The sequence below is a fragment of the Sander lucioperca genome, chromosome 21, assembly GCF_008315115.2.
Source record: "Sander lucioperca isolate FBNREF2018 chromosome 21, SLUC_FBN_1.2, whole genome shotgun sequence".
In the NCBI taxonomy this organism is placed as follows: Eukaryota; Metazoa; Chordata; class Actinopteri; order Perciformes; family Percidae; genus Sander; species Sander lucioperca.
In genome coordinates, this window is record NC_050193.1 from 6,442,824 (window position 1) to 6,454,853 (window position 12,030).

Below are 12,030 nucleotides of genomic sequence, written 5' to 3' on the forward strand. Positions count from 1 at the left end.
AAGAATAATTGGTTGCAGCCCAACCACTGCATTTGAATATACCACACTAGTTCAGCTCCTAATGGGACAGAGTGTGTGGTGTGTGGCATGGTTGATGGCAGAGGGAGGAGACATCCAGCTAAAGAGCAGGTACTGGGAGGCGGCGTCATCAGATAGTTTGTAATTAGTTCCCTCTTCAGAGATCCTGAGACAGAACCTCCGGACAAGAAGAGGTAGTCTAGCTGCTGTCAAAACTTGGGTGTCATATGTTTTTTTTTCTTGAGATTCATTCGTGACCCAAATTTCTCTGCCTTCATCTTCACTTCAACAGAGGGCCACAGACAACTTTGATTTGGGAAGAAGCAGCTTGTTTATTTGACTCTTCCTGGTCCTTGAGCATGTGAATTTTGAAAATGCGTTAGCCTTTATTTTACATTTGTGCATCCTGGGAGCTGCAGTTATACACTGGAGGAGAACAAAGACGTCCTGAACACTTTTCAGCTGCTACGGCAAGTCAATATAATCCACTTTAATGTAGACTGAAATGTACTGGTTATGACATCAAGTTGCACTTAATCGCTTGTTTAATCATACCATAAAATTGTTGTTTAATGCAGAAAAAAAGTATTTGTTTGAAGTGTAAATAACTCTTCTGTTGACCGTGAGATAGAGGTGTGTTTATTCTGGCTGGTTGATGTGTACTGTTGTCCCTTCAGTGTTGACCTGCTAACAATACATTCTAGCCAGGGGTGTAAATGTGTGTACTCTCTCTTTGCAAGGAAACATCTGGTCAACAGTCAAGAGTCTTGACTGTTGACCAGATGTTGTCCAGACCCACAACAGGCTGTTTCCTTGAATACAAAGTTCATGTCTTTGTATCAGTTGTTATTATGTGTTAGTATTGCTGTGGTAATTCTAATCATGTCCTCTCCTCCTCTGCTACCAGGGTGTCATCAGAAGTGTAACACATTCATGGAGAAGACACTGACAATAGGTCTGACTCTTTTCTTAACACTCTGTGTGGACATACCAGGAGCTGGAGGACAAAAGGAGGGGGCTCATGGCGAGAACACTCAGAAACGTTCATCACGATCGTCAGATACAAAAGGAGGCCGTTGCTCCTACACTTTCATTGTTCCACAGCAAAAACTGACAGGTGCGCTGTGTTTGAACACGCAGTCTGCTTCTACCAACCAGTCAGAGGTGGCGGCGCTGCGGGCGGAGCTCAGACGGCAGCAGGAGCAGCTGGAGAAGCTCCGGGGCCAACTGGAGCAGGAGGGGTCACTTGCCACGGAGGTAAGAGCCCTGCGCAAAGAGAGTAGCAGCATGAATTCTCGCATTGCCCAGCTGTATGCCCAGCTGCTACATGAAGTCATACACAAGAAAGATCAGGCTTTGGAGCAGCAAAGGGTGGAGAACCTCCTGCTAAACGCTACAACACAGGTAAGCAGAGAACTGTCACATCAAAGCTACATCTTATCCTAATCGTAATCAAACTCATCCTTATGTCTTCTGTGGGTGGGGCAACATGTCAGGCGCTGCAGGTGTCCAGTAACTACAGGGAGCTGGAGAAGAAATATGGAGCCCTCACCTCCATGATGAGCTCCCAGAACCAGTTTATTGCTCGTCTGGAGAAGCAGTGCCAGTGCAGGGACTCCACACAGGCCTCTCTGGTATAGGAACAAATTGTGGTCTGCATGTTGCACATTTATATTAGGTTTTTAAACTGGAACTGAGAATAGTGTGTTGTTTTTGTGTTGGTCTGGACAGGTGACGACTGAACCACCCAAAAGCCAGCCTAATGTGCATCCTAATTACAGCTCTGAAGCCAACGAAATGACCAATGATGTTCAAAGAGACCAAAGTGCTCTTCCACCACAGCAGGGAAAAACTATTCCTTCCCTCCCCACCACTCCAGCCAACACCACAGACCCTCCTTTCAGTAGTTTTCCTGTCACAAAGACTCCAGGTATATACACGTAAAGCATGTCTTATAGTAGAAGTCCTCGATTAGACTTAAACCGCTGTGTATAAGCGTGTCAGTCTTCTGTCAGAGTTATTTAGCTGCTTCGATAAGCAGAAGCTGAAGGAGTCAGTGACCTGCTGGTGGGAGCCCTATCTCTCTGGGAATGCCTAAACAATGTCAAAAGCAGCCAGCAGCTCTTATCAAAACGGAGAGGACTTCATAATGAAGACACACTCATGAACCACAGCATTTGTTGGAGCTTTAAATGACACGGCTATTGTATACTTGCACAACTGGAATGTTTGAAATGACAGGGTGAAAATTGAGCAGTCTTTCCAACAAGTAAGCAGAACCAAAGTGACTCCACCATGGGTATGTGACTCAAGTCTTGCTAAAAGGTCTGCTGAAAGACTATGCATTGCCAAATCTTGTCCGTATAAATGTGACTGAGCATGGACTACAAATGCTCATCAGGGATGTTGGCATTATCCCTTAGTGTGGGAGATCTTCCTCCATGTATACAATTTCTCCGTGCAGATTCCTATGTTCATCTTATCACTGTGACACGAGACACTGAACATGTGTCGGTGGGGGGAAATTCCACAGCTCTAAAAAGATAAGCTGGAGTTGCTGTGTCTGTGATCTTCCTGACGCTAAAACCAATTCGGATTCCGTATTCCAAAACCACCTTAACAGGCACCCTTGTGTTTTCCAAAATTGCCACACAAAAAGAGTTTTACACAAAATAAGTCCCCAGAAGCCACTTCACTCACAAATGAAGTGATCTGGTTCACGTTTGTGTCATTTAGAAGTGCATGTCATTGTGTTCTTTAGATTCTGAAGCAGTTTATGTAATGCAGCTAGTTGATTTAGTTATTGAAACAGCATTACAACTGCTCTCCTCTAACACTGCTGTTCAGTAAGCTTACGTTGATCTGTGTGTCAATGACACAGGAAATGTTTACATTTTGTATCCTGTTTTGTCAGCTGTAGGTTTGAGCAAACCCAGTTGAATTAATTAGTGCAGAATCTCTGCATAGGACCCGGCAGCTTGCAGTTAAGGTTTACAAATAAAAAAACAGGGCATTTTAAGGTCTAAAGAAGCTATTTCAACATTCAAATTCAATTCCATTTTATCAAACAGATGTTATCTCAGGACACTTTACAGGTAGAGTAAGGTCTAGACCACACTCGCGGCGGCGAGAAAAAAACGTCCTTTTAACAGGTAGAAACCTTGGACAGGACTTGGCTCCTGTGGGCGGCCATCTGCCTCGACTGGTCGGGGGGGTAAGAGAAGAAGTATGACTAATAATAACTATAGCAGTAGGTATAATGCAATGACACGGTAAACGGTGGGAATTATATATATTATATAACAGTGAAGATAAGAGAACTATGAATAATATTAATAATAATACACACACTTTAGGCTAGTTGCATTTACTTTCCAGAACGTTTAAAATGTTGAAGTTTATTATGTGATCCACATGCTTTGATTGTGGCTTTAATTTTGCTAGCTGTAATTTTTTTTCTTCTTTCTTAGTAAGCCTTTATTAACTGACAGCTTATCTCAAAGGTTCACTATGAAAAAACAAAATATTACAGGTTGATAAGATCCATTATGTCTTGATTGTACTCTGTCTTGCTCCCCCGACTAATCAACTCCAACTGAGAGCTATTGGCCATATTACATCATATACTGTATCTGCATGATGCTTTTCTTATTATGGTTCCTCCAGCCTCACCTGGTTGCGAATACTTTTCTCCCATCTCAGGGCCTTGGCGGGACTGTCAGCATGTGCTGGAATCAGGTGAGACCACCAGCGGGATCTATCTGCTCCGTCCACAGAGTGCCAACCGCCTCCTGCAGGCCTGGTGCGAGCAGAGTCAGGCTCAGGGAGGGTGGACGGTCATCCAGAGAAGACAGGATGGCTCGGTCAACTTCTTCAGGACTTGGGAGCAGTATAAGGTGAATCTTAGTTTAGCGTGTTAGCATGCTGACATTTAATAATAGCACCAAACACAAACCACAGCAGAAACTGATGGGAATGTCATTGGTTTTGCAGGTATTTGTCATAAAGTATTTGGACAAATTGAAATTTTGACATGAGGATGGTGCTAGATGTAAAGCCAGACTAGCGGATCACCAATGTTATTACAAATGATCCTGTGGAGGAAGTTATTGTGTTTACCAAATTTCTTGGCAATCTATCAAATGGTTGTTGAAACCTTTCACTAAAAGCCAAATAGTCAGAGGATCACCAAATTAAATATTTTGTTCCAATCCATCCAGTAGATGTTTAAATATTTTGCAGGGAAAGTGAAAACGTTGACCTGCTGCACTAGAGTCAGAGGAAAAAGAACAAGATTAAACCGGTGTGTTGCTGTGTTACAGCAAGGCTTTGGGAACCTAGACGGAGAGTACTGGCTTGGCCTGGAACATCTCTACTGGCTGACTAAACAGGCCCAATATAAGCTACGGGTGGCTCTGGAGGACTGGCAGGGCCGGCAGGTGTTTGCTGAGTATGACAGCTTTCACCTGGAACCGGAGAGCGATTGGTACCGACTGCGGTTAGGACAATACCACGGCAACGCAGGGGACTCCCTCTCATGGCACAACAACAAGGCCTTCACCACTCTGGATCGAGACAAGGACGGCTATACCGGTCTGCTCTCCCCCTGGATCTGTTTGTTAGCTATCTATTGGTATTTTGACCTTTTTCTGTTAATAAGCCTGTTCCTCTGTTGTGTCACCAGGCAACTGCGCTCATTTTCAAAAAGGAGGCTGGTGGTACCACATGTGTGCACACTCCAATCTAAATGGTGTGTGGTATCGGGGTGGACACTATCGCAGCCGCTACCAGGATGGGGTCTACTGGGCAGAGTTCCATGGAGGGTCCTACTCTCTCAAACGAGTTTCCATGATGATCAAACCCACATAACATAGTTGCATTATGGATGTGTAAGAAAGAAACGTAATGATGAACTGATGCAGACAGATGTAGAGGGCCTTAAAGAATATGTTTCAGTGTTATCCCTGTACAGTGTTGAGCCAGTAAAAAAGGGTCTCTACATGCTGACTAGAGGCCACGTGAGTATAGACTGTGAATCGTTGTATAATGACTAACGTACTGTGTTGACATGTCTGTCCTCTGTTGTGCAATGTCCTGTCAAAATTTGATGTTTTCCAATTTGCAATGTACAAATGTTAAAAATAAAAAAATTAAATGATGCCAAAGTGTCTTCTGCATGACCGTTTTAAAAATACTTTAGAAAAAAACTGTCAATGATACACAGAATATTGAAGAAGAGGATGTTTTTCCACAAAAAGCAAACTGTGGTTTGGGTGTCACATTTCCGTTTGTCAGGCGTTTCCTGTTCAGGGCGTAGAATTTCCCCTGGTATTTTTATCGCCCTAAACTCGTGTAACTATCAGCAACAGGTCATTACCATCAGGCCAGCTCTGAGCCAGGATTAATCTTATCCAGGTACTGAAGCTGGGCATCAACGGGTCCATCCTGAAACACATCTCTTCCATCCACCTCCTCCTCCCGCATGCTCATCTAGCATGCTGCCTCTCAGGATGTTGGGCTTCCTCATACTCATGTTTTCCCTGTGTGGTGAGTGATGCTCAACAGGTGCTCTGTGTGGGTCTTAAATGTTATACCTTATTTTGTGCTGCGGCTAGGGATAAAACATAAAAATACTAAGGTAGTTTCTTGCTTGCTTATAGTTTCAATGGCTCCACGTGTTACCAAGTGACAAGAGATGATTGATGAGACAAGAGTGATGGTGACAAGAGAAAGAAAAAAGGTTTACTAGATACACTGAATTTTTTTTTTTTTTTAACTCAATCTCAATTATATTTTTAATCTAACTTGTTAACTTGATTATTTTGAGTGTTACCACTTTAATTTACATTTAGTGAAGACAATCTAAAGAAGATGTCATGTATGTAGTCTTTGGCTTTTTTGAACAATAAAGGAAACAGATAAAAAAAATTGTGCCTTCTTTAGATGTTATTAAAACTTTGAGATTTTAAATGGCAAAAGTACAATGTTTGTGGTAAAAACTTCCGCTATACTGACGGTTGACTTGTGTAAACCATATTAACCGCAGTGGGTGTGGTGGAGTCCATTTTGAAATAAAAAGTATCAGAACAATTTAGCAAATCAACTATAGTCTTAGCACAGCACAGATGTTTAATAAGACAGCATATATAATACTGTATATAAATACTACTGTAATACGGTATATGAATACTGTCTGTAAAGTACTTGAACTGATTTTCTACATAAGATGAGCCTTTATTGATCCCTAGAGGGGAAATGTAGGTGTTTCAGCAGCACAAAGACAGACATAAGTACAGATAAATAGAAAAAATTAGAATAAATAAAATAAGAAGTATTTATACTGCTATTATAAGTAATATATATATATATATATATATATATATATATATATATATATATATATATATATATATATAAGAGTAGAATTAAAACAAGAAATGAACTATACAAAAGCAATTAAAGACAAAGTTACGAGGTAAGTGACACGGTATGATTAATAGCAGCGAGTAATATATATGTGAACTGTACACCAGGATAATATATATTGTGATTAAGTAATGATACTTAGTGTGGTCTTTATTAAATTGCAAAATCGAAATCCAAAATAGTATATTATGTAGTAAGAAACATATTTTACATATTTCTGTATGATTTACAGTATAAGACATTGTATAAGGTCCAATGTAATAGTAGTAACAGTAATACTATAATATAGTGTATTACAGCAGAATAACATAGAATATCAAGTGTTATATGGTATAGTATGGTACAGTATAGTCAAGTATATAGTATAATATAATATAATGTATAATAATACATGAACATATGAAAGATGCTGTATTAGTTGTACTTTTTAAAATCCTAAAACAAGATGTCTATCTCAAGAGACTATCCCACTTTATTAAATTACAAACCTTTATCATAATGTTTAGCATGACTATTACTGTACATAGGAAGATCATTATTTTTTTAATGTTTTAAAATTAAGACCAGGTGCAGTTTATCGCTCAGTTATATAAGGACCTACATGTGTCAGTGCTGATCGAACAGTGGTGGAGTTTGTATGACAGGTCTGTGATTCAGCACTGTTATCACTGGAAACATGAGTACTGTGAGCTAGAATTCAGCCTTACACACAGTTCTGTGTAATTGGCATGCATTGGTAATCTGAGCCACCAGAGTGCAGCAAAGTCCACTTTTAAAGTCCAATAAAAGCATTACCATTTTGTCAATCAACAGATGCAGACCGTTTATGCCCCAGTGATATCAACCCTCTCACCCTGGATCCCCCTGAGGTTATAAAAGAATATGAAGAGTCAGTGTTCATAAACTGCACCAGCACAGAGGAGGATCATGCGGGGATGTACTGGACTGTTGGAAACACAAACTCTGCAATGGAATATGACAATAGTTATATCCAAGCGCCACTGTCAAACTGGGATGTAGCGGCAGAGTGCAAAATAAAGCTAAATGACACTCATGAATGCAGCAAAGACCTTAAAATAACTGTATACAGTAAGTGTAATTTCAAATGAATGTTATGTAATAGAAAAAAACAGCCAAAGCAATAATCTACATCTCATTTTGTTTTGATAGAGAATCCAGAAATGGTCAGCCTTTTTCCTACAAGGTATGTACCTACAGTGGAAAGGACACTGTTCGAACTGCAGTGTGACATCATTGATGTTGCTCCTGTTCAAAACCTCACTGTGAGGTGGTACAAAAACAATCAAGCCATCAGGATAGACTCTTTCACCAACATAACCAAAACACCAGTAAATGAGTCTTCTACGCTTGCAGTCAACATCAGCAGAGAAGAAAACGGAGCTGAGTTTAGATGTGAGGCCCAGCTGGACTTTGGGTCACATGGATCACAACCTGTTACTTCTCACACATACACTGTTGCTGTGCACTGTAAGTGGACGCTGTTGTTTCCAGATAAGCAGAAATGTTATAAATTTCCTCAATATGGTTCTCTACCATGTAAATATTTGTACAAATAACAAGCTTTCGTTTGCCTCTTCAGATGCTCCTGAGCTCAAGAACAAAACGGAAGATGTCTATGTGAATGAATATAATGATGTCACCCTGAACTGTGATGCTGAGGGGCACCCTCCTCCTCACTTTCATTGGACATGTGATGGGTTAAATATCTTGGAGAACACAAATAATCTCAAAATCACTCGAGTAATCAGCAGCACAACCTGCAACTGCACAGCTACCAATAATCTGGGAAGCATAAATAAGCAAATCCATGTTCATGTGATACCTAGAGGTATACATCCTTGTGTCCTTTATTATTAGCTTAGATATGGAATATGTATTTATTGTGCAGCAAAATGAAGCTCTGATTGAATATGCATACTTTTGAATGGCAGGTTGCCCATTAGTAGTGACGCCTGCTGAAATGGTGGTGAGATTTGGAGATCCAGCTTCAGTTAACTGCAGCACAGATGCAGATGTTCAACAAATGGGCTGGGAAGCACCAGTTGGAGCCACATCAACTCCAGGTCCTGCTGTCATCTGGACAGTTGAAAAACTGGAAGACTGGCAGATAAACCCTTTGTGTGTCATTAATCTGAAAGATACTTACCAGTGTTCTAAGAATCTAACCATCACTCTTTATAGTGAGTACCAAGCTAAAGACTATACTATATGTTATCTTCTGTCTTCATCTCGATGGGATTGTCTTACAAAATGTTTGACACAATAATATAAAGTTAATTAATGATGTCTGTAGCCTACAAAAACTCTTTAAAGAGTGTCACTTCAAAAGTTAAGTAATTATGAGAGCTATACTGGCATTTATTTTCTTTCTACTAATTATTTCCCCCTGCTTTATTTGCAGAGACTCCAGACATTGTGTCAGTCTCTGTGTTATATGATGGGCCGATGGTGGAGGGCACAGAGTACCACTTGAAATGTGACATCATCAATGTTGCTCCTGTTCAAAACCTCACTGTGAGGTGGTACAAAAACAATCAAGCCATCAGGATAGACTCTTTCACCAACACAACCAAAACACCAGTAAATGAGTCTTCTACGCTTGCAGTCAACATCAGCAGAGAAGAAAACGGAGCTGAGTTTAGATGTGAGGCCCAGCTGGACTTTGGGTCACATGGATCACAACCTGTTACTTCTCACACATACACTGTTGCTGTGCACTGTAAGTGGACGCTGTTGTTTCCAGATAAGCAGAAATGTTATAAATTTCCTCAATATGGTTCTCTACCATGTAAATATTTGTACAAATAACAAGCTTTCGTTTGCCTCTTCAGATGCTCCTGAGCTCAAGAACAAAACGGAAGATGTCTATGTGAATGAATATAATGATGTCACCCTGAACTGTGATGCTGAGGGGCACCCTCCTCCTCACTTTCATTGGACATGTGATGGGTTAAATATCTTGGAGAACACAAATAATCTCAAAATCACTCGAGTAATCAGCAGCACAACCTGCAACTGCACAGCTACCAATAATCTGGGAAGCATAAATAAGCAAATCCATGTTCATGTGATACCTAGAGGTATACATCCTTGTGTCCTTTATTATTAGCTTAGATATGGAATATGTATTTATTGTGCAGCAAAATTAAGCTCTGATTGAATATGCATACTTTTGAATGGCAGGTTGCCCATTAGTAGTGACGCCTGCTGAAATGGTGGTGAGATTTGGAGATCCAGCTTCAGTTAACTGCAGCACAGATGCAGATGTTCAACAAATGGGCTGGGAAGCACCAGTTGGAGCCACATCAACTCCAGGTCCTGCTGTCATCTGGACAGTTGAAAAACTGGAAGACTGGCAGATAAACCCTTTGTGTTTCATTAATCTGAAAGATACTTACCAGTGTTCTAAGAAGCTAAACATCACTCTTTATAGTGAGTACCAAGCTAAAGACTATACTATATGTTATCTTCTGTCTTCATCTCGATGGGATTGTCTTACAAAATGTTTGACACAATAATGTAAAGTTAATTAATGATGTCTGTAGCCTACAAAAACTCTTTAAAGAGTGTCACTTCAAAAGATGAAAGCTATACTGGCATTTATTTTCTTTCGACTAATTATTTCCCCCTGCTTTATTTGCAGAGACTCCAGACATTGTGTCAGTCTCTGCGTTAGATAATGGGCCGATGGTGGAGGGCACAGAGTACCACTTGAAATGTAACATCATCAATGTGGCTCCCGTGCAAAAGCTCAAAGTGACGTGGTACCGTGGCAATGAAACTGTGCACGCAGAAGTGTTTAACGAGACCAGTAAGGTCCCAGCAAATGTGTCCTCTACCTTAAGAGTCACTCCGGTGGGAGATTACAACGGAGAACATTTCATATGCAAGGCTGATCTACAGCTTGGACAAAATGGACCAGAGACCGACCCTACTGTAACCTCATCTCCTTACATGGCTGTTGTGTACTGTGAGTTGTCCACTTATATAGTTATTTTTGTTTTTTACTAGCTAAACACATCCCACTAATATAAAGTTTTGATTAATGTATGCTAACGTTTAATTGTAGATAAACCAGTGCTCAAAGCTTGTCCAGGCAGTTACGCTGGTGTGGAGCATGAGTTCAGTATGGACAAGTTGTCCTGTCTAGCTGATGGGAACCCTCCACTAAAACTAGTTGTGAATAAGTGATCTGGGATTATATGTTCCTCTTCTCAATTCTCACCCTTCTCTCCACAGATGCCCCTGTGTTCAAGGAGGGAACTGACAATAAGGAGGTGAACCTGGGTGAAAATGTGACTATTGACTGCAGTGCTGAGGGCAACCCTGTCCCTAAGATCCTTTTGAACTACAGCTCTGCAGTGAATGTGAAAGAGACCATCAGGGGGCGCCAGAAGGGCATCAGCATCACAGGAGCCACGTCAACCAATGCTGGTGTTTACAGCTGTGATGCCATCAATGAAGTTGGGAGAGTGACAAGATATGTCACGCTGACGATGAAAGGTATCATTATTGACTATGTGCAGAACATTTATGGAAATGTATACAGTGAAGTGGTAACTGATGCTGATGTTGTGCTATACATAGGTTGCAGAAAAGAAAAAAAACATTTATGGAATCAAGAAGTGACAAGTAAACTTTCAATTATTGTTGTTATATCTTGTTTGACTTACAGGTAAAACCAGTCCAGTCTCCTCACCAACCATTTGGTGGTTGCTAATTATATTGATCGCCGTCCTCATCCTCATCATCCTGATCAGTGTCCACAGCTACAGCAAAAAACATGGACAATATAGTTTTGTCCCTGACAAAGCCAATGATGGTTCAGAAATCCCAATGACTCCTCAGTCTAACGGGGTGCAAGCTTAGGGTATATATTACTTGCTGCATGGGTAAGATTAATGTCATTTGTCTTCTTGCATGACAAGAATGACCTGTAAATATTGTATTTACATTTTAACTTTGGTATGGTATGATTCTAGGTTTACACCAATGAAGACCAATGTCAAAATGAATAATTAGGAGAAGTCTTGTTTACCAAGTAGTGCTACAGGTGTATTATAACATGCATTTTTCTTTGTGGGACATTCAATTCTAACCTAGGTTTTTTTTTAAATTCTTAATAAAGTTACACAATAGCCTATTATGTGTTGTGTGTGTATTTGGAAACTTCACTGCTCTATGTGTATACTTCACAATGATCATCTTTATGATTTCACATTTTTATGCTTTCACAATGTAGCTTTAATTGTCAATGCCAGAGTTAATCCTAAATATATAGGCTAGGTCTTTTATAATATGATTGTACAGCTACATAATAAACATGAAAAAGGACAGGGATGACTGCTATGACTGATTTTGGAACGAGTACTGTTCAAGTCGCTTAATTTCAGATGAATAATTTAGGATTTAAGTAGTCAGTTAAAATGTATTGTTAGTACAGAAACAAGTCTTCAGATCTTAAGCCATTCTACCTAGAATAACTCCACCAGCATCAGTGTGTTAGGCTTAGAGCAACAGTTTTTGAGGATGTAATGATTGATGATGAATTTTAGGACAGCAGAA

The 12,030-nt window shown here is 40.2% G+C and overlaps 2 protein-coding genes across 3 annotated transcripts; both read left to right on the top strand.

Annotated features, from left to right (window-relative positions):
• angptl6 (angiopoietin-like 6) lies at positions 1-5,109 on the top strand. Its single transcript, XM_031312786.2, has 7 exons — positions 1-488; positions 926-1,422; positions 1,515-1,652; positions 1,750-1,948; positions 3,721-3,914; positions 4,341-4,611; positions 4,703-5,109. Exons 2-7 carry the CDS (start codon positions 952-954, stop codon positions 4,885-4,887), a joined length of 1,458 nt encoding a protein of 485 aa, XP_031168646.1. The 5' UTR covers positions 1-488; positions 926-951; the 3' UTR covers positions 4,888-5,109.
• A 222-nt stretch (positions 5,110-5,331) lies between these two features.
• Positions 5,332-11,608, top strand: icam5 (intercellular adhesion molecule 5). 2 transcript variants are annotated; one of them, XM_031312784.2, is made up of 11 exons: positions 5,332-5,565; positions 7,258-7,533; positions 7,615-7,932; positions 8,045-8,293; positions 8,397-8,645; positions 8,867-9,184; positions 9,297-9,545; positions 9,649-9,897; positions 10,109-10,435; positions 10,705-10,968; positions 11,141-11,608. In XM_031312784.2, the coding sequence occupies exons 1-11, from the start codon at positions 5,514-5,516 to the stop codon at positions 11,332-11,334; spliced, it is 2,745 nt and encodes a 914-aa protein (XP_031168644.1). In that variant the 5' UTR covers positions 5,332-5,513; the 3' UTR covers positions 11,335-11,608. The 2 variants fall into 2 exon arrangements, with proteins under 2 accessions (XP_031168644.1, XP_031168645.1); XM_031312785.1 differs by lacking the exons at positions 10,705-10,968; positions 11,141-11,608 and adding an exon at positions 10,535-10,657.
• The last annotated feature ends 422 nt before the right edge of the window (positions 11,609-12,030 follow it).